Consider the following 21,238-nt stretch of genomic DNA (forward strand, 5'->3'; position numbering starts at 1 on the left):
GTCCTAGGAACGCCCATCTCGTTTCCACCCACATTTCTGAATTGGTGGTAACAGCAGCTTTGTGCGCACACTCGGTGTAACGCATGCGCCGTAGGGGGTTGTCAGAAATTTTTGGCGCCTGCACAGTTTGCAACAATGCGCTCAACTATGGGAACAGCAGCATTGCAAGTCAGAATCAGGCCCTTGCTCGCTTACGTTGGAGGCCATACTGTGATGGAGAATATGCACCTAGAATGGGGCTGGTACAAGTTTCAAAAAGTTACAACCGATGATGGAGTCTAAAGATGCACAAAGTGGTATTACAGCATTTAAAACGCTGACAGTGGGTGATGCGCACCGCACAGTCAGACGCATGGCTGTACACCAGGGGGAAGGGCTGATATTAGCATAAAGACGCAACTACGGTAAAAAAGTGGCAGCAGCGTGACTCAAAATCGATACAGTTGGGAGCAGCGCCGTATCAGTACGACAGTGCACCCGATGCAGCACTGCCGCCCCTCCCGCCCCCTGAGCGTATTCTATTAACGCCAAGGGTTGGGGGCGGGAATCTGTATCAGCATCGCTCTGCGAGCACCAAGCAGCAGTGCAGGTCGTCTGTTTATGCAGACCTCCGTAGCTGGGCAGTTTGTGGCCGGTGACCTTGGAGGATTCCGCACCGTGCCCTCCCCACGGCCTTGGTTGGGAGCCACGCCATTTGGATGCACTCCCTTGATTTACTTTGCTCTTTCTGCGCTGAAAGGGAACGCGGACGATGTTACAACAGTAAATAAACTCTTTTGTGGTTCTTCAGCTTAATCTTGTGCACTTTAATGGAAGGGGGCTCTAATAAATAACCGACGGCGATATTTATAATACATGATTAGCTGATGCATTTCATTACAGCCGTGCATGTGACTGCGGATAGCCTGGAGGAACTTTCCTGCACCTCTTTCCATTTACATGTATAATTTATGCAAGCTTGATATACCAGAGAAGCTCGCCTCTCGCCCAGGCCTGCTGTACGTGTAGCGCACATGGGGGCTCATGAAAGTTGGACGTCAACATAATTTGCTTTTTCACCGCAAAATGCGTCTTTTTCAACCTCTCATACGTACAAAGAAATACCGTATGCTTCTCTTCTCTGAAATGCAATTTGGGACATACAATTCTTTTTCGCCATGGGGGGACACCACGGAAGTTGGAATTTTAAGCACAGATAATTCAAAAATGTGCCCCACGCTGACCACATGGAAGAAACGGATGTGCCTGTTTGGAGAAAGGCCACATGGTGCAAGAATCCACCAACACAGCAGCTGATCAGGAGAGCAATACAGACTTACCGATGTGTGTGTGTGTGTGTTCCCGACATAACAATTAGGTGGGCATTTGACTTTGCCCACCCATTTCGGCGGTCCCTGCAGCATGTGTAATGGCGGTCGGATGACAGCCCATACACACAGCCAGATGCGCCGATACAACAGCAGATATATTGGGCATCTGCTGTGCTGCAGCACAGATGCGATATGTCTGAACGACTTCGTTCTCAGACGTATCAAAGGTACACACCTGCCGACACGCTTGCGATATATATATCGGGCCGACGATTGAACACCCAATATATCGCTAAGTGTGTAGATGGTAGATAAAAAAAGATTGCAGATCTTTGCCTTTATTTAGAAACCCTGGCTATAATGTAAGTGGTTTTAAATTGGCCCCATGCTGGGCAGGATACTGGCTGTGTGGATTTTACATGCTGCCCTGGTGTTCACAGGTGTCTTCCAGTCCAAAGACATGGTGGTAGGTTATTTGGTGTAATGTGTGCGCTTGCTGTAGGAAAATTAGACTGAATGTCCCATTGTAGCAGTTATTGATGAGCTCAAAGAGGACTTTCTGATAGCAGAATGTGTTTCTGCTCTATACACAAAAGGATACAAAAAAAATAAAATAAAAAAGGACTCAATGCACATACAAAAAGATTATGATTTTACTATATTCCAGGTGTGAGCCGACATTAGTTCTTATTGGGCAGGGCTCCGTTTCCTGTGTGTTCTGTCTCTGCTCTACCCTGCTCATATGCCAGCTGCAATCTCTGAAGTCCCCGTGCCATAAACGCTGCTTGTACATCGCCTCCAAACGCTACAATCCACTTTCTCAGCTCGCTGTTGGAGCGGCACGTGGTATGTGTACCGATGGAACCAGAACTCATTGGTAGGAGGCCAGATTGAGGCAGCGCAGGAAATGTCATCATCTCTGTTTTTAGAGGCACAAGGGAAAAACAAAGAGAAAATGTAGATAAAACTTAAAAACTGGTGGGTAATAGTCAGCACATACATTGTACCATTCTTACAGACGCGTTTATAAAATCACTGTAGATTATAGCTGTAACGCACTAAGGGCCGGATTCAATACGGATCACTACTGCGATCGCAGTGGAGATTACGCATGCGGTCTCACCGTAAAAATACGCCAAATGATTGCTATTGCAATACCGTCACAGCCTGACATAAGGACGGCCACCGTACCTTACTCACATCCGTAATGCACAGCAAGACTACGAAACCATCGGCACAATCGAGTACCATCGCAGCCTCACGCACACTTGCACAAGCTCTGACCTTACTCAGAAATTGCTAACTTCATCGCACGCAGTGAAAGCCCAAGCTGCGTATGGCATCGCAGTGGCTAATTTATGCACAGCCCTGTAACGGCTTTCAAATGCACTGGCACGTCTGTATTTCGACGACCCACCCCCCAAACGTTCACTTCCTGTTAATCACTCTGTAGTCACTGCAATCGCAGTCCCGATCGCAATAGCGTCTTCAAGCATGCACACTGCGATGCATACACAGAACGCAACAATCGGACAATTGCGTGCATAATTGCAGTTGCGATCAGTAATGAATCAGGCCCTAAGACCACCTGGGGAAGTGTCCCATTAGAATGCATAGTACTCATTTACAAAGTGCAAGACAGTAAATCAGCAATCACACCTAATATTACAGGCCAGATATAGATAGATAGATATTTATTACACACACACACACACACACACACACACACACACACACACACACACACACACACACACACACACACACACACACACACACACACACACAATGGAGTACGGTCATAACCCAACCATACAATGTATTTTATCACTGCATATAGGGAAACGAGTTTCAGAGTGTGACCGGATGACCTCACTTGCCAGCCGATCAGATTGGGTTTGATCCCCACTGGATCTTGGGGTACTGCGTAGTGGGCGTGTAACAATGCTGCCACCACCAAACCACTTGAAATAGGCCTTTGGAACCGCTTCTTACGTACAACCAGGCTTCTACCGCCGCCACCTGGAACAGTTTCTGCAGCCGAACAGAATAGCATTTTGTGCAATTCTGTTGTTGCAGGACCGGATGCAGTCGTTGTAAAGGTAAAGAGGTTTATTGCTCAAAAGTCTTAAAAAAAAAACCTCTTCCCTCAGCTTTAAGGGGGTCAGCATACAAAGATGTTTACAGCAGTTCAATGCTTGATGTTCAAGAAGATACAATTCTACAAGGCTCACGTGCCCTTCTTTCATGCCACTCCAATACACATTACTACAGGGGTAAGTCCGCCCTGTGGTTTTCAACCAATCAATTTGAGTGCATGTGCTGTCCACATGCACGTTTAACATTGTCCCCTGTGGACAGTGGGGAGTGGTCACTCCCCTGTGCCTGAGCCCACCTGGTGTTTTAGTCGCCACTGTCGAAGCTGAATAATTGGCTGAGACAAGCTCAGTTTAAAATTTAATCGCGGCGACGCCATCTTGCGACTGGCCGCAAGACGCCATTTTGAAAATGAGAGCGCAAGACGCCATTTTGCGAATGGCTGCCTAAGCGCCATTTTAGATAAACTCACATTTTAGTACATGTGGCGATAATACTAATAGCACCATGCGTTTGCATCTTTCACCATTTCTCATAGACACATTAATACACACAATTGCGCTGTTAACTAGTCGCATATTAGCGAATGCATAGGACTTTGTATGAAACCGCTGTTTTATTAGCTTTATGCGCACGCATCTGCCCCAAGTTAACTAGCGTCCTTATAACAAACCCTGAATACCCACACATTACATATTCACACAAAGTTCAATGAGCTCTAAAGTATATGATTTAAGTTGGTTCAGTTAGTTTAAATGCTGAGAAAATATGAGATATGGTAAGAACTTACCCTTGTTATCTCTATTTCTACGAAGTCCATAGGGTTCCACAGGATACCTTGGGGTATAGGTGTGACGTCAGTCGCAGGGCACCAAAGAGTTAAGCTTTCAGCCTCCCAGGATGCACTAGGTCCCCCTCCTATACCCCGCCCCCGGGCCAAGGCACCTCAGTTAGTTACCAAGCCATAGGCCGGAGGAGGAGAAGGAAGAGAGAGAAGAAAGATCTGGACACATACAAGAATCACATTCTCACCAGAGGGAGACGGAAAACCGGTGACCAGAGCAAAGCCCATCTGCAGCACAGGTGCGACAGGGCGGGAGTCCTGTGGAACCCTATGGACTTCGTAGAAATAGAGATAACAAGGGTAAGTTCTTACCATATCTCATATTTTCTACTTCAGGGTCCATAGGGTATCCACAGGATACCTTGGGGATGTCCCAAAGCAGTATCCTTTAAGGGTGGGGACGCTCCTGTGCAGAAAGGAGAATCCGCCGCCCGAAGGAAGCATCCTGAGAGGCGAAGGTGTCAAACCTGTAATACCTCACGAAGGTATGGACAGAAGACCACGTAGCAGCCTTGCAGATCTGAACTGCCGAGGCACCACGTCGAGCTGCCCACGAAGGACCCACAGACCTAGTGGAATGAGCCTTCAGAGAAGGAGGGACCGGTAGGCCTTCATGAAGATAAGCTTCAGAAATAGCCATGCGGATCCAGGCTGCCAAAGTTTGCTTTGAAGCAGGCCAACCCTTTTTACGGAAGCCAGAGAGGACAAACAAAGCGTCCGACTTCCTAAACGAAGAAGTGCGGTCAACATAAGTCCTTAAGGCCCGCACAACATCCAAAGAGGCCTCACCCACGGAAAGACCCGGTGAGTTAAAGGCCGGAACAACTATTTCCTCGTTAACATGAAACTGGGAAACAACTTTGGGAAGAAACTCGGGCCGAGTGCGGAGCACTGCCCTGTTCCCATGAAAAACCAAGAAAGGGGGTCTACAAGAAAGAGCCCCTAACTCAGAAACACGTCTGGCCGAAGCAATGGCCAGAAGGAAAACAGTCTTAGCTGTTAGCCATTTAATATCCACTGAGCCCAGTGGTTCAAACGGCGGTCCTTGGAGAGCCCTCAGGACCACAGCCAAATCCCAAGGCGCCACAGGTGGAACAAAGGGCGGCTGAATACGGAGAACACCTTGCATAAAGGTGCGCACATCCGGGATTGTAGCAATCCTACGGTGTAACCAGACAGATAGGGCCGAAACCTGTACCTTCAAAGAAGCAAGGCGAAGCCCATGATCTAGTCCCGCTTGCAGGAAGGCGAGAATCCGAGACAGACGAAACTCCCGCGGTGCATAACCTCTCGGTCGACACCACTGGAAGAACGTATGCCACACGCGATGGTATATCCTCGCGGAAGACGGTTTCCGAGCTCGTAACATGGTACGCACCACAGAGCTGGAAAACCCCCGGGACCTCAGCATGGCCGTCTCAACAGCCACGCCGTCAAAGACAGCCGAGTCAGGTCCGGGAGAAGGCAAGGACCCTGAGACAGAAGGTCCGGTCGTAGCGGCAACCGCAGAGGACTGTCCACGGACAGACCCTGAAGGTCTGAGAACCAGTGCCGTCTGGGCCACGCGGGAGCTATTAACAGGAGCGTCCCTCCTTCCTGTTTGAATTTCCGGATTACCCGTGGAAGAAGGGAGACTGGAGGGAACAGGTATGCGAACCGGAACGTCCACCGGACGGACAGAGCATCCACCAGAGACGCCCCTTCGTCACTTGTGCGAGACCCGTACACCGGCAACTTGTTGTTGTGCCGGGACGCCATGAGGTCGATTTCTGGAAGACCCCACCTGTCCACCAGTAGTTGAAAAACGTCCGGGTGCAGGGACCATTCCCCTGGATGAACGTCCTGGCGACTTAGAAAGTCCGCCTCCCAATTTAGCACTCCCGGGATGAAGACCGCTGATATGGCCGGAAGATTGCGCTCCGCCCAAACCAGGATCCGAGAGACCTCTATGAGAGCCGCCCGACTGCGAGTTCCTCCTTGCCTGTTTATGTAGGCCACGGTGGTAGCGTTGTCCGACTGGACCTGCACCGGGTGACCCTGGAGAAACCGCTGTGCCTGCAGGAGAGCATTGAAGACCGCACGGAGTTCAAAGATATTTATTGGAAGCTCCGCTTCTGTCGGCGTCCACCTGCCCTGGAACAAGTGTGGACCAGAAACTGCTCCCCAGCCCCGAAGACTGGCGTCCGTTGTCAACAGGACCCAATTTGGAACCCAGAACGGACGTCCCTTGTTGAGGTGGGTCGTCTTTAACCACCACGCAAGGGACAGGCGAACCTCCGGGGTGAGCACAATCGTCTGGAACTTCAGAGACTGAGGCAGCCCGTTCCACTTGGACAGGATCAGGTGCTGCAGAGGTCTGGAGTGAAACTGGGCGTATTCCACCATGTCGAACACCGACACCATGGAGCCCAGTAACCTCATCGCCGAGTGTAAGGACACCCGGCGGCTGTGTAGACAACTGCGCACCCTTGACTGTAAAGCAGAGATCTTGTCCTCCGTCACGAAGATCCTTTGCTGTCCCGAGTCCAATAAGGCTCCAAGATGCAGAATCCTCCGAGACGGGATTAGAGTGGACTTCTGCCAGTTGATTAGCCAGCCGTGCCGTTGCAGCAGTGCAATGGTCAGGTCCAAGTGGTGTAACAGGAGCTCTGGAGATCCTGCCACCAATAACAGGTCGTCCAAGTACGGCAACATGCGGACTCCTTGCAGCCGCAGAGAAGCCGCCATGACCGCCATCACCTTGGTGAAAACACGTGGTGCTGTCGCCAGGCCAAAAGGTAACGCCCGAAACTGGAAGTGGTCGCTGCGGATTGCAAACCGAAGGAACTCTTGATGGCGCAAAAGAATAGGGACATGCAGGTAAGCGTCCTCTATGTCCAATGACACCATGTAGTCCCCAGGTTCCAGCGCCAGAATGATGGACCGTAGGGTCTCCATCCGAAACTTCGGGACCCGCAAAGACTTGTTGAGTGCTTTGAGGTTGAGAATCGGACGATAGGACCCATTGGGTTTCTGTACCAAAAATAGATTTGAATAGAAACCCTGGCCCCTCTGGGAGAATGGAACAGGCACTATAACTCCAGCCTGGAGCATAGTGTGCAATACCTTCCGCAGCTCCGTAGCCTTGTTCCGGTCTGATGGTAGACCCGTGGAGAAGAATCGAGCCGGCGGTCTGTGCCGGAAGGAGAGGGCGTACCCGTGGGAGACCACCTCCAGAACCCAAGTGTCTGTCGTACTGAACGACCAACACTGGGAGAACTGCAGCAGGCGTCCTCCCACCCTGGGATCCCCCAAAGGGAGGCCCGGACCGTCAGGCCGCAGGCTTGTCATCTGGCTTGGGGGCCGGACGTCTGGTACTCCATGCCTGTTTCCGGGGCTTGACCGATTTCTTAGGGCCAGCCTGTCGAGGAAACGACTGTGGTTTGGGCCTGCCCTGGGCCCTAGATGACCGAAAGGACGATGGTCCAGAACCAGAAGGAGCAGCGGCCGACGGGAGACAAGCAGATTTGGCTGCCGCCAGCGTGGCCACAATCTTATCCAGATCCGGACCGAAGAGAACTTCTCCGGAAACGGCAACGCTTCCAGACCTTTCTTGGAATCTGCGTCCGCCTTCCAGGATCGCAGCCACAAGGTGCGACGAGCAGCTACCGCTGCTGAAGAAATTCTAGACACCAGAGTACTAATGTCTAGAGCCGCCTCGTTGATGTAGGTGGCCGAATCACGGAGATTGCCAATCAACTCCGCCTGTTCGGCCGGACAGTCGGATTCAAAAGAAGCCTCTAATGAATCCGCCCAGCGCTCCATCGCTCTGGCAACCCAGCAAATGGCCATAGCCGGTCGTGCTGCCCCCCCTGCAAGGGAATAAGCGGACTTCAGGCAGATTTCTACCTTGCGGTCCGTAGCATCCTTAAGGGAGGACATGGATGGCATCGGCAATGTGGCACTACGGACAAGACGGGTCACGTGAGAATCCACCTGTGGAGGGGATTCCCACTTAGCAAAGTAATTATCCGCGAACGGATAAGCCACTGCCAGGCGTCTCTGCGGCTGGTATCTTTTGCCAGGTTGTTTCCACGCCTCCTCTAAATGGTCCACCAACTGACCCGAAAGAGGAAAGACTGCGGCATCGCCCTTCACATCTTTGAAAAAGGCATACTTAGATTTAGCCGCTGGGGGAACTTCGTCCTCAATCACCAAGGCTGTGCGGACCGCCCGAATAAGTCCAGGAATATATACTTTGGACTTAGCATCAGCGTCCTTAGTATGGAGAGGTTCCTGATCGTAAGGATCCAGAATCTCCCCATCATCAGACGTCCCTTCGTCATCCTCATAAGGAGCGGACAGAGACGCCACCGGCCTTTTATGAGGCCGCATCACAGACTCCCCTTGCAACACATCCGACAAGTGCTGTACAGAACTCGTCAGGGAGTTAACCCACGCTGGCTCCTGAGAAACCGGGAGCGGGGAAATAGGGAGACTGTGGGGTACCACCAATTGTCGTGGGAACCCCTGCATGGGTGACGACACCACAGACTGCTGGGACAAACCCATCGGAGTAAACGCGGGCTGCGGAGCTAACTGGCCCACTAAAGCTGTTAACGCCTGAGCGAAACAAGCCCAGGGCGGCTCCTGTACCGGTGCTGTAACCGTAATAGGCCGCGCCATGGACAAACACTGCCGGCAAAGGCCCTCCGCGCTACCCTCCCCCTCCGCTAACGGTACTTTACACGTGGTACACTGTAGCCGGAGGGGAAAATCACTTTTAGACATGATGGCACCACGTATGTGACCTCTCTCACCAATTAAGTATTAAATAGGCGAGAGACCACCCTGCAGCACCGCACTGCAAGGGCTTTAGCAGAAAGAACAGGGACAGTAATAAAGCTGACAGTTTTGAGAAGATACAGTTACAGGCAGCAGCGCTAGCACAGTCACATACAATGCAGAGAAATAACAATTCCTGCACTAACAGCGCTGATCACTCAACTACACAGACACAGGGCCTGGTAGGACACAGCGCTGCATACACAGACCTGAGCCACAGCGGAGGAGAGGTATGCGGGGGGACCCAGACCACGATGCTTCCTTCCAGGCTTCCAGCAGCGTTCACCATGCGTTGCAGAGAAGATGGCCGCCGAGGAGCAGAGAGAAGCTGGCCTGGGGGAGGAGCGCTGACACAGGACCAGTCAGCACAGTGCAGAGAGGGCTGTGTGCAGCGGGGGAGGCGCCGGCTGTGAGACAGGGAAGGCGCGCTCCCCTGGCATGCATTTAACCCCTGGGACGCCGCAGCGCTACCGCTCTGCTGCGGTCCGCTGTCCCAGGGGGTAGTGGAAAGCGCAGGTGCAGTACCTGGCTCCACGCTGCAGCCAGTCCCCAGGGAGCCCCCTGCCTGGGGACTTAGGACCATGTGACCAGCGGGGACCCACTGCGGGACCCCGCTGCTTACCTTTGTCCCCCTTGGATCCGGCCATGGTCCGGAACATCTGGGGTCACCGCTAGCTGTGACCCCAGATGCTCACCAGCATCCCTGGATCGGTACCGGCGTTCTGGTACCGGCGGGGGTGTAGGGAAGACAGCATGGACGTCAGGACTGACTGTCCATGCTGTACATCCAGATGTGCAGCCACAGCTGCACTGAAGAAAGCTTCAGGGGCTCTTCTAGCCCCCACTCCGACAGGTGCTCCCGACGCCGGCCGGGCACCAAACTAAACTGAGGTGCCTTGGCCCGGGGGCGGGGTATAGGAGGGGGACCTAGTGCATCCTGGGAGGCTGAAAGCTTAACTCTTTGGTGCCCTGCGACTGACGTCACACCTATACCCCAAGGTATCCTGTGGATACCCTATGGACCCTGAAGTAGAAATAAAGATATTTGATAACTAAGGTATTATACATGCTAAACAAGTTATGTTTGGAGTTGTACTGATGCGTATCCTTTTTACAGTATTCCGGTGTTATCGGTGGGGAGATCGCATCATGCATTCCCGAGTTATGGATCGTAGAGCCTACAAGCAACAAAATGTATATTTTAGAAACAACTGTTAGGATGCTGACGGAGGCGTGAAGAGGAAGACCCCCAGCTGTTAGAGGCAGGGAGAGTCTGTTTGAACCAGCCTGTTAAATGTGTTGTAACAGATGCTTCACCCCTGAGAACCAATGATATCAGCAACAGACTTCCCTATTGTCCTGTTTATTCTGGGGGGGTATAAATATGAGTGCACGAATGCTGGTTCTGAGTCTTCGTGCTGAAGGCTGAATGACGAGGGGTCTCTTGCTGATGCCTATCTCTGGGTCCGGAAACGCCTGCGTATGTATACTGTACTTGGGTCCGTATAATTTCCTTTTGCGCCTAAATTGTGTCTTGATCAATTGCGTGTAACTGTCTGAACTTTTACCTGAATATCACTTGTGCTTTGGAACCACAGATTCCACGTCTAAGACATTATTTATGGTGTGACTGCGTACGCAAATTAGCGTCATCCTTAGAAGGTATAGGCAGGACATTAGAAGGTATAGGAAGGTGTGTATAGAGGTTCTGATCCAGTATCGTTACCACCCAGGAGTTGGCTCGTCTAGGCCTTGGGGAAGTTTCCCTCCAAAATGTACTTCTAAGAATCTGCTAAGGGAGCAATCCTGCTACCTCTGCCTGAATCTGAGCTCCAGAGGTGGGCAAAGCAGGGTTTACTGGCCACAGAGTGGAAGCTCTTTGGAGCTCCATGAAAATACAGCTGGCTGCATTAACCAGCTTCCCATGCACCTCCACTTTCAGGCATGAGGTTGCATGGAGGGCAGCCTGTTTCCCTGGAAGGGGGCTGGGGATCCAGCAGTCACCACGGAGCCCTGGGACTTGCATATTAAATATATTCACATTTTGTGCCTGTGCACAGCATCAGGCTTTACACACACTGCAGGACATTACTTGTATTTGTGTTGCTGCTTTTACTCGCTTTACTGAACCAGTGCTGGGGTGCTGGGAGCTAAGGGTCCGATTCAGACCCGCTTGCTAGTAAGCGTTCGCACGCAGCCAGCTGATCTTTGCATTCTGTGCATGCGTCGCAGTGCGCCTGCGCGAACCAGTCCAAGTGATCGGGAAACGTTCGCTCGCCGCGCATAGACAGCCCAGTTGATTGAGTGACAGGAGAAGCTGTTTGTGGATGGCGACAGGCGCTGGCCATTAAAAACAGGGGAGTGGAGGTGCGAACGCAGGCGTGCCTGAGCGTCTAAACGCCGTTTCAGAGGTGTGCATAATTAAGAGGCAGAGTTATTGTACACGTCACCTGGTTGTATTTCACACTGAAGCACTCGCAGTGCTAGTGGTAGGGTATGGTCTGCCACAACCAGTGCGTTCCCTTCCGATTGTACCAGATGTACTGATGGTTGCATACACTTCCTGGAGATGACGTGCGCAAGTGGGCGTCTTAAGACAGGCTGGTGGTAGTCTGCATACACAATGCGATTGCACGCTAAGACATTGTGGGCGTGCTAATGCCTTGCCGTGTGTTCGCTTGCTGAAATTTGCATACGCATCTAGCGAGTGGTCTGAAGCAAGCCCTAAAGCTCCCAGTCCCCAGTGTGCAGCACTTGGCCCTTCTTGCTACCCTTGGGTACCAGGAGCCAATGCTCCTGATCCCTAGCATGCGGCTACCTCAGTACTCACCCTGATACAGCGCACCAGGGGTTAACCTGCTGCCCCGCTGCACTGTGGAGCCGACAGCTAGCTCCCAGTCCCCAGCGGTCAGCACACAGCACTACACGGGCAGCCGGCTAGCCTGGTCCCCCTGTATGTCCTTCAGCCCCACAGTCCAGGACACTTCCTGCCGCCCTGGAGTGCCGGGAGCTATGCTCCCAGTCCCCAGCGGTCAGCACACAGCGCCACACGGGCAGCCGGCTAGCCTGGTCCCCCTGTATGTCCTTCAGTCCCGCAGTCCAGGACACTTCCTGCCGCCCTGGAGTGCCGGGAGCTATGCTCCCATTCCCCAGCGGTTGGCACCCAGCTCTACAGCCTGGGGCCAAGTCCCGGCAGCATTGGCTTGTTCACACGGTCCCCCATTGCCGCAGCCACCGGAGATGGTCTGGGGCGCTTACATACAGTCCCCATCCCCGGAGCAGCGTGCCAGAGGTTAACACACCGCAGTGCCGCGGCCGCCGGAGGAGTAGGTCCGGGGTACATTAGGCAGGTACTTTTAAAAACACTCGCTGATTAGCTCCGAGCATACATTTAAAATGGGCACCTACAAAATTTAAATTTTCGCCGCGGCACTGGGTTATCTCCTTCAGTGCCACAGCCACCATTAACCACGTGGAGGGGGGGAGCGGGGGTGCTGGCTGCGGGACTGGGACCTGGCCACACAGAGAATCTAAGGGGTTAATGACATGCTGAGAACGAAAACAAACAGGGAGGTGAAAGATGTACTGTGTAGCAATGCAGGCGGGTGTGTTAAGGCTCAGGCTGCAGAGCAATGCTGGCTTTAGCGCTCTGTCCACTGTCCCACAAGAAATTCAAATAGGTCATATAAATGTATGTATATAAAAACTTGTCCCTGCTGGTCTAAGGGTTATTGTGAGCCCTGCAGGTTGCCACGTTCCCATCCACAGGAAGGGGAACATAGATGGTAATAAGGGGGTCCCCACATCCCTGGTAGTCCTATAGTGGGCTGCTGCTGCTGCAGCCCTTGCATGAAGTTGTGGTTCTTGTCCGCTCCCCCCTTTCACCAGCACATGTGCTGGTGCCAGAGTCTACTGTGTATGCACAGGTCTCTGGGAAAATGGCACCGGCGCCATTTTACCAGTGATTTCTTTCAGTGCTTGGTGGGGAGGCAAGTATAGACAATGGGTGCAAAGTATGCAGTCGCTATAGATCCACCCATGCCAGGATGTGCAAGGTAGGCTGGGAGTCCCAGCCAGTAGGTTGTGTGATAGAAACACTGGAGAAGTTAGGGATGGCATGTATATGTGTCCCAGATTCCTGTAATATGTATTTTAACCCCCAGGAAAAGTCTGTTTTACAAACAGATTTGAGGGTCAGCTTTTGGTAAAAGCTGGAGAATGGGTCCTGGGGGTGTGGATGTGAGAGAGAAGGGAGGGCTCCATCCACAGGGCCATTTCAGGTGTTAGGCCTTTCAGCCTGAAAGCAGGCTAATTAGGGATTACACCTGGAAGTGGCTCAATATAGCTGTGTAAGAGTTTAGATGCAGTGTCTCACACACACTGCGGAGAACAGACACTGAGGTTTTGTTCAGAGACACTGGGACCTTTTGAAAGTGCTGTGTTTGTGGTGAGGCAGTAGGCCTTGCCACTTGTAGAAATTACCTGTCTAGTCAGTGCTCAGTCGGGCTAGGATTTATTTTAGGTTTGGTTTATTTGACTATTGCAGTTGCACAATAAAAAACAGGTGCCGACCAGCTTGCACGAAAACCCACGACTGGAGTGCTGTTTCCTGGCTGCTGTGTGTAAGGAGGTGTCCACCTACCTCAGGAGAGGGACACCTACCCCAAACATATCACAGTTGCTACACTGGAGCCCTGAGGACTTTGGTATTAGTAGCAGAAAGAGGACTGTCCAAGATTTGGCTGTCGAATCACTGGGGCAGTTTTGGCTAGAGGGGGCATCTAGACACTAGAGCAGAACTCCTGGAGGTATTTTTAGGCAGGGGATTTTAGGATGAAATCTCCCACCTCGATTTAGACGCCAGGGAGTGTAAAGGGATGGAGAGTCTTCCCCCTGGTAGACTGTGGGCAGGGCGCCTTAATCAAAAGCAGTTCCGTGAGCCTGACAAAATGTGTATATCATCTAGACCAACCAGGTGAGAATTATCTGAATTCTGTATACTCTGGCAGCGGTTCAATTCACGGCGATGCAGAATAGCCCCAGGAGGGAGCTTCTGGAGCAATTCAATTCAGCGCACTGTTTGGTCCGACTAAAGGATTTCTTCTCACACCCGCTTTGCAGCCGACACTTTAGTCAGAAAATACCGCCTCTCACAGCTAAACACCCAGGTTAAGTCGGAGAATGCTGGTTCTCCCGACTTAACAGCTTCCTGACAAAGTTAAACATCGCGCTGAGTTGAATAGCTCCGGGAGCTCCCTCCCAGGGCTATTCAGCATTGCTTTGAATTGAATTGCGACCTCTGTGTATTATCTAATACATTCAGTTAAGATTTTGGTCCTCCTTAGGACATTTTATTAGAGCTAGAAGTATCTACTTGCGTCCAAGATGCCTGTGTCTGCTTTGTATCCTGTGACCACCAAATTAAGTGCACACGCTGATCCATTCTCCGGCTATCCTGGGTGAGCCGGTAGTCTCCAAGCTCACCCTCTGCTCTCTACCACAGAGGACCTGATCCATAATACAAGATAAGCAATGTCCTCCCACTCAAGTCACATAATTTGTTAGGAACAAGTTGAAAAATAAATTAACAATAGTCACTGAATACAAAGTACCCATTTCAAAAATTCATCCCATACGTACCTATTTTACCCATCACAGCAGAAACTTTCATTGTTTTATTTAACTGAGTTATTTTCCCTCTTGATTTTTGCCATTTCATCCATTCTGGCGGTTTTACGCACTGCACGATCTGGTGTATGACTGCCCGATATATTGTTTCCCTGCCACATCCAGAGATATTAGTGTCGGTCGCCAATCTTCTGAACTGTCATGCGCAAAAAATCAGAAGATGCGATCAACATCACTCGTAAACATGCGATAGTGCGTACACACCGAGCGATGTGGCCGATATATAGTTTCGATCCGCGTCTGAACAATATATAGGAAACAATAGATTGTTTAGTGTGTACCCAGCTTTAGAGGTTTCTCCTTATTAGGGCACAATAATACTTTGTTTCTGTTACACTTCTTCACCCATGAGAAAATAATATATAAAACCAATCACTTCTCTGTTGTACCTGACAGCCCGATGTGAGGACTGGAGCTACAAGATGATGCAGAATTTTGTGCTCCGCTAGAACTGCCATCATTACAGGCACGTGGAAGCTGCAAAAAACAAATATAATAATACAGTTATGACCTCAAAGGGCTTATAAAAACACAACCAACAAGGACAGGAAGGTTTTACGGTCCAGGAAAAGCTACATTATAATTGGATATAGTAATCTATGAACCATACATTAAATCCACTTTACTTTGTATATTAATGGCCTGAGGGATGAGTGTGACTCCCTGAGGGTCAGAGAAAGTGATGATGGGATTAAACTGTTTAAAAGAGTGTAAAAAGTGTCTTGTAAGATTTGGAAAAAATAAGTTGTAAGAAATAGACTCTGGGACCTGTTTTTTTAAGCTGGAGCAGAGTCTGTTCATGCTTTCCGCGTGCTTTACTCCCACCTCTATTCTCCTACCTAAATAAAAATTCAATTTAATGCTACTCTTGATTTTTGGTCACTAAAGTTGGACAATGAAGATTGAGGTGTCGAAATCATTGATCGATAGGGTTCAACCTTAGAACGATTTCCCAGCCTTGTAGGGCACAGGGACTGGAACCAGAACATGTCAGAGTATGTTGTGGGGACTGCACCAAATGGAGACCTTACTGAAGTGTCAGCAGTTTGGTTTCTGTTGCCGTGACTCAGTCTAGCACTGGTTGAGCCATCAATTGAATTTTAGAAGCGACTTAATGATCGGGTTTCACTTTTAAGATCACTGCAGTTTAAATAAATTTACCCTAAAAAGAGTCCAAAGGTTGTAATATGCCCAAGGACTGTTGACATCATATAATTAGCCCAGAATATGTGGTCTCCTCCTTGTAGCCCACCACGTGTGCACTGGGTATCAGGCATCTAGGGTTGAACAGTAGGTTGTCCAGGATTTACCTGGTCGGTTGCTTTAGATTTAGATCTCGGTTTGGGCTTGTTTCGGTCAGCTTTGGCAGAGTAGTAGGGAAGGCGGTGCATCTGGTCTATTGGCAGAAGTGTAGAGACAGCAACGTCCTGCGCACAGTTTTTAGGACTTGCGGTCGCACAGGCCCTGCAGGCATCGCAGGTCCGAGGTCTGAGGCGCTGTTCCAAGTGCCGGGATCCAGAAGAACTGTCACTGCAACTAAACATAATGGTAATTCAGTACAATATAGGAGGTTGTTACTCCCATTACAGATTGGGGAAAGGATACACTTTCCCAACACTGACCCTACCTTTAATTAAATGCATTTAAAAAAAAAAAAAAAAAATGTTTCTATTGTATTTAATATAAAAAAAAAAAATTACCTATTTCTAAACTCTAGCACTATGAGCATCTTATGCTGGGCATACACGGGAAGATAAAATGTCTGTCAGACCGACAGACATTTTATCTGGCCGGCTGCCAGACGCAGATGTCCGCAGCATACACTGTGAGAGAAATCTCACAGTGTATAGCCTGACATCTGCGCTCCGCCCCCGGGGGAGGAGACATTTCCCTGTTCCTTCCATAGGAAGGAACACAGGAAATGTATGTCTGTCGGCCGCGCTGGGCATACACTGCCCGATGCAGCCGACAGTTACCGGGTAAATATCGCATCGGACGGGCATGCTGGACAATCCAGCATGCCCGACCGAGCAATATATAACCCTCGGTCGCCCCCCAACGCTACAATTATCGCGGCGATCCGCCGATATCGGGCAGATTGTCCCGATAATTGCAGCGTGTATGGCCAGCATTACCATTTTTTTTCTTTATTATTTACAAACTTTTCTTCTTGTTTGGTGGCAATATTGACAAATGAATGTTTAAGGAGCCAGTCACCTATCTTTTGCCATATCACGGGACATGAGAATGATAATTATACAGTGATACAGATGTGTTCTCATACACTTGGCTTCAGTCGAGCCAGATAGCCCTACTCGGCGTGCCAGGTCGACGCAGCCGGAATGTGCATCTTCTGCGCATAAATAAAACTGGAAGCGACAAAAACATTTCTTAGATTACACTGATCACTTTGAAGTGCGACATTTATACATCTGTGTGCGACAGAGCCCGAATCTGTATACTAAGTGCTATGATACAGCGGCCGCGGCTTTCTCCCACGCCAAGTTCCGTTGTGCTTCATCTGTGACTGTGAACGTGTTTAAAACCAATTCCCCTGTGGTTCAAGACGTAGCCTAGGGCCTAGTGTTTCTTCTGTGTTTTGCTTGCTTCTGCGATGCAAATAAGATGCTAAATTTAAAGAAAAAGACGTTACAGAAAACATATTGTCGAGTCATGTGTCTTATGCTGTATGTTGTATAGACGTTCGGTGTATGAGGACACATCTGCACTGCCCAGATACACTTAAGAACAGTTCTGGTTTCTCTGGGAAGCGTGATTCATCAGGTGGGTATACAAAATATTACACAGATGGGTGTCAGTAAGCTGTGCACATAGACCACCAATTACCTGTCTGTGTGATTCAACACAGGTTTAAGGTCGATGTTTTTGCATTTCCTGATCTTTTTGGAGCCGTAACACTTCAACAGGTGGTCATTGTATGCCCGATGACTGTGTGGGTGTTTGGAACCTGCCTCTTTCCTTGACATTCCTGCATTTTAAACCAATAAGAACAAAATCAAAGTCTAGCCTTACCATACTGCACGGGTCTTACAGCTGTGGGCACCAACGTCCGGACCACACACCCAAAAAAAAAAAAAGCAATTTTCCTGTGGAGCGCAGTTGGTATTGTCAGAATATTACACCATTCTTTTCACGCTTTCATTTTATTTTTTCAAATTTAAGTGGAAAATATTTCCATGGTTTTTGGATTTTAAATGTACAGAATTTATAAAATCATGAAGGCACTACTATGAGAGACACAATGGCAGCATCCAGTAAGCAATTATAGATATTGTAGAGTTGATGCCGATCAGCATTATTCCCATTACTAAAGGCCCACGTACATCAGCAATTGATTGCAGCAATCGTGCAATTGGTTGAAAAAGGGAAAGATTTTTATACACAAATCGATTGCAAATTGCACGATTGCTGCAATCAATTGCTGATGTATGGGGGTATTAAGTCTTAGCTGAAAAATTAGAGATGCCCGGGGATAGCCATCGACAATTCAAAATCATCGATGGTTTATGGCTGATGTCGAATACTTTTACCATCGATGGCAGAGAGCCAACGGTTCTCTGCCATCAATGGACAAGTGGGGGACAATTTTCTTTTTTCTGGAGCTTAGCCCCAGCCAAGCCCGCCTGTTTTTAATTGGCCTGCTGTTCCACACCGCAGCGGTGCCCATCGAGGAGTCCAAACCATTGATGGGTCACTATAGATTGTTTTTGAGGCATCGATGGTAACCACTGATGGACCCATCGATGAACACCTCTCCAATGGCCATCCCTAGAGATGCTTCTTATGTAGAATTGCAGAACAGGCAGGTGCACGTTATGGTGCAAAGTGCATCATCATAGGCTTTGCATTCTAAGAGCTCAGATTCTAAGAGCTTAAGTTTCCATTGCTGATTAAAAGCTTCAACACATGGCGTGACTGGGTAGCACCGAGCGTCTTTTCGTGCGACTTTTTACTTTCAAACGAGTCTTATTTGCAAAGCGTTGCAATTAGCCAATGACACTGTAGTATAGCATTTTGCATGCAGATACACCCGCAGTCGCACACAGAATATAGGCATGCCGCATATCATTTTAATCAGCAGAAGCTACTTGTACGTCCTATTCGCATCACTTTGCGAATAAAACGCATTTGAAGAGATGCTCGAAGCTGCAGTGCCGCACGGCACTCGCATGTTATGTTTAAAGCGACTTGCATCCACATCTTACCTCCATGCGCTACATCTGTATCTATTTCGCAGAGGACGCTGATGTAGAATGTCAGTCTGTATAGGAACGGACATAGCGTTCCTGCTAGGCTGTATTAGTGGGGCGCCGCGCCCTGCCCTATTTCTAAAGGGCAAAAAGCCCCCTGCCCTTGAGCGCAGCGCCCCGCTGAAGCAGCCTGCGAATGCCATCCCCACCCATGGGTCGCAGTGTCCCGCGTGTGGGGAAAACTGCGGTGTAGTGGTCACAGTCGGTGAATGGATGCCGGGCACATGCGCCCTGCAGCCATTCACACTGATTGCAGCATTTGGGGGCAGCCCGGCATGTCCGTAAGTGCCGGGCATGCCCCCAAGAGTGACGAAAAGGGGACTAGTCTTAAAGACACACCCCCTTTTATTTGGCCACACCCATTTTCAGGGAGCACACGCGCAGATGTGCCCTTGCTCTAAGTCTGGCGCTCTGCCTAGAGTGAACACTACAGACATGCAAAGTTGAGCAGAAACTAATGAAGTGCATCATGAAACAATGGGTATATTACACGATTTGATTTAGACTTGGAAGAATTGTTGGCACTCGCAGCTGAGGGTTGAACATTAGAAGTCGGATGTACTGGTGAATGGTTACCTCGTATGGGCCACGGAAGCAGAAGGCCTATCCGTATGTCATTGCTACCTGCTGTAAACAGAGCAAAACGCCTCCAGTTTGCTCATGCATGCAGGAATTGGAGGGTAAAGATTGGAAACGGGCCAATACACCATGCAGACAGTAGGGTGAGGATACGGATACAACAGCACGAGTCAGATTATCTATACTGTTGCCGGTCTTTGGGACGGAACAAATCTGACCACTCTCCATTTTGACCAAGCATCTAGTAGCCATTTACAACCACAGGCCTTGTGCTCAGACCCACGTGGACCCAGGAGGGATGGGGGAAGGGGGTTGTTACTGAATAGAACCATATCACAGGAGGCAAGCATCAGCCCACCTACTGCAGAGGGTAGATAGAAATATCGATGCTAGTGACGACATCTGCACCTGCAAGTGGAGATGAGTGGGGCAATGCGAGTCCATGAGGAGGTGCGCAGTCTCATTACAATTTTGGGCCTGATTCAGCAAAGAACGCAGTTGCTAATCCGCACGCAATCAGCCAATTGTTGCGTACTGCGCATGCATCTCGGCGCACGTACTGACTATTGCGATTGGGACTCCAGTGACTACGCAGACCCATCGCAGAGTGACTGACAGGAAGTGCCATTTGTGGGTGGTTATGGGGGAGGGTGGTTGGGTGAACGCAGGCGTGCCAGAGCGTTTCAACGCCATTGCAGGGGTGTGCATAAATTATCCACTGCGATGCCCTACGCAGCCTGAGGCCATGATAGCGTGTGTGGTTGTTCGCTATTCCTGAGAAAGGTCAGAGCTCGTGCAGATGTGAGGCTGCGATGGTACCGATGGTTTCGCAGTGTTGCTAAACATTATGTGTGCTACGTAAAGTGAGCGTCCTTGTGTTGTGCTGCGACGTGATATCAATCGCAATGGATTAGCAGTTGAACTACGTGCGTAATCGCTATTGCATTTGCATTCCATAGTGAATCAGGCCCTTTGTTAGGAAAAGACCTGCAGAGCTACAGTACATGCCACTCAGAATCAGGCCATGTGCATGGGTAGGGAACATCATTAAAACCCCATTGACTAATTTACTAGTCATTTCTATATATACACCACAACAACATAACATCATATAACAAACCAAAGGAGCCAGACCTGTAGCCTGCATGTAGAGAACAGTACACTACCCAGTGCAGCTGCCTAACCAGGGATCTCCAGCAATTGTAGGACCATAAGTCCCAGTATACCCTTCCTGATGGTAGGAGGGCACACTAGGATATGTAGTGCCACAAACTCCAAACAGCTCCTCCTGATTGCCTGACCCTGATCTACATTACTCCTTACCTGGACAGTGACCTCTGCAGCAGCCATATTAGCCCCCGGCCCCTATATATTACATTGTTTGTTACCTACCATCATCTATAACCACCCACCTGTCCGCCCCCAATCTGAGTGACATAGCTGTGTATCAACACCGGCCAATTAAATGTGACCAAACGAAAGTTAACAGCCAATGGCAGTGCGGATTGCTCTGGGCGGGAACTCAGGCTACAGGCAGATCGGATGGTGATTGGCTGCCTGGCGTTCCCGTGGGAGGCGGGGAAACAGGTGTAGCTTAAGCCTCGCTGGCTGGACCACAGTTCCCA

The 21,238-nt window shown here is 49.9% G+C and overlaps 1 protein-coding gene across 1 annotated transcript; it reads right to left on the minus strand.

Annotated features, from left to right (window-relative positions):
* Positions 1-1,949: 1,949 nt before the first annotated feature.
* LOC148481663 (uncharacterized) lies at positions 1,950-21,025 on the minus strand. Its single transcript, XM_088453123.1, has 5 exons — positions 20,937-21,025; positions 17,611-17,752; positions 16,074-16,299; positions 15,153-15,240; positions 1,950-2,229 (listed from the first exon to the last, which is right to left on the minus strand). Exons 2-5 carry the CDS (start codon positions 17,748-17,750, stop codon positions 1,991-1,993), a joined length of 693 nt encoding a protein of 230 aa, XP_088309249.1. The 5' UTR covers positions 17,751-17,752; positions 20,937-21,025; the 3' UTR covers positions 1,950-1,990.
* Between the last annotated feature and the right edge of the window lie 213 nt (positions 21,026-21,238).

This window comes from Taudactylus pleione, unplaced genomic scaffold (assembly GCF_031769625.1).
Source record: "Taudactylus pleione unplaced genomic scaffold, aTauple2 ptg000571l, whole genome shotgun sequence".
Lineage (NCBI taxonomy): Eukaryota > Metazoa > Chordata > Amphibia > Anura > Myobatrachidae > Taudactylus > Taudactylus pleione.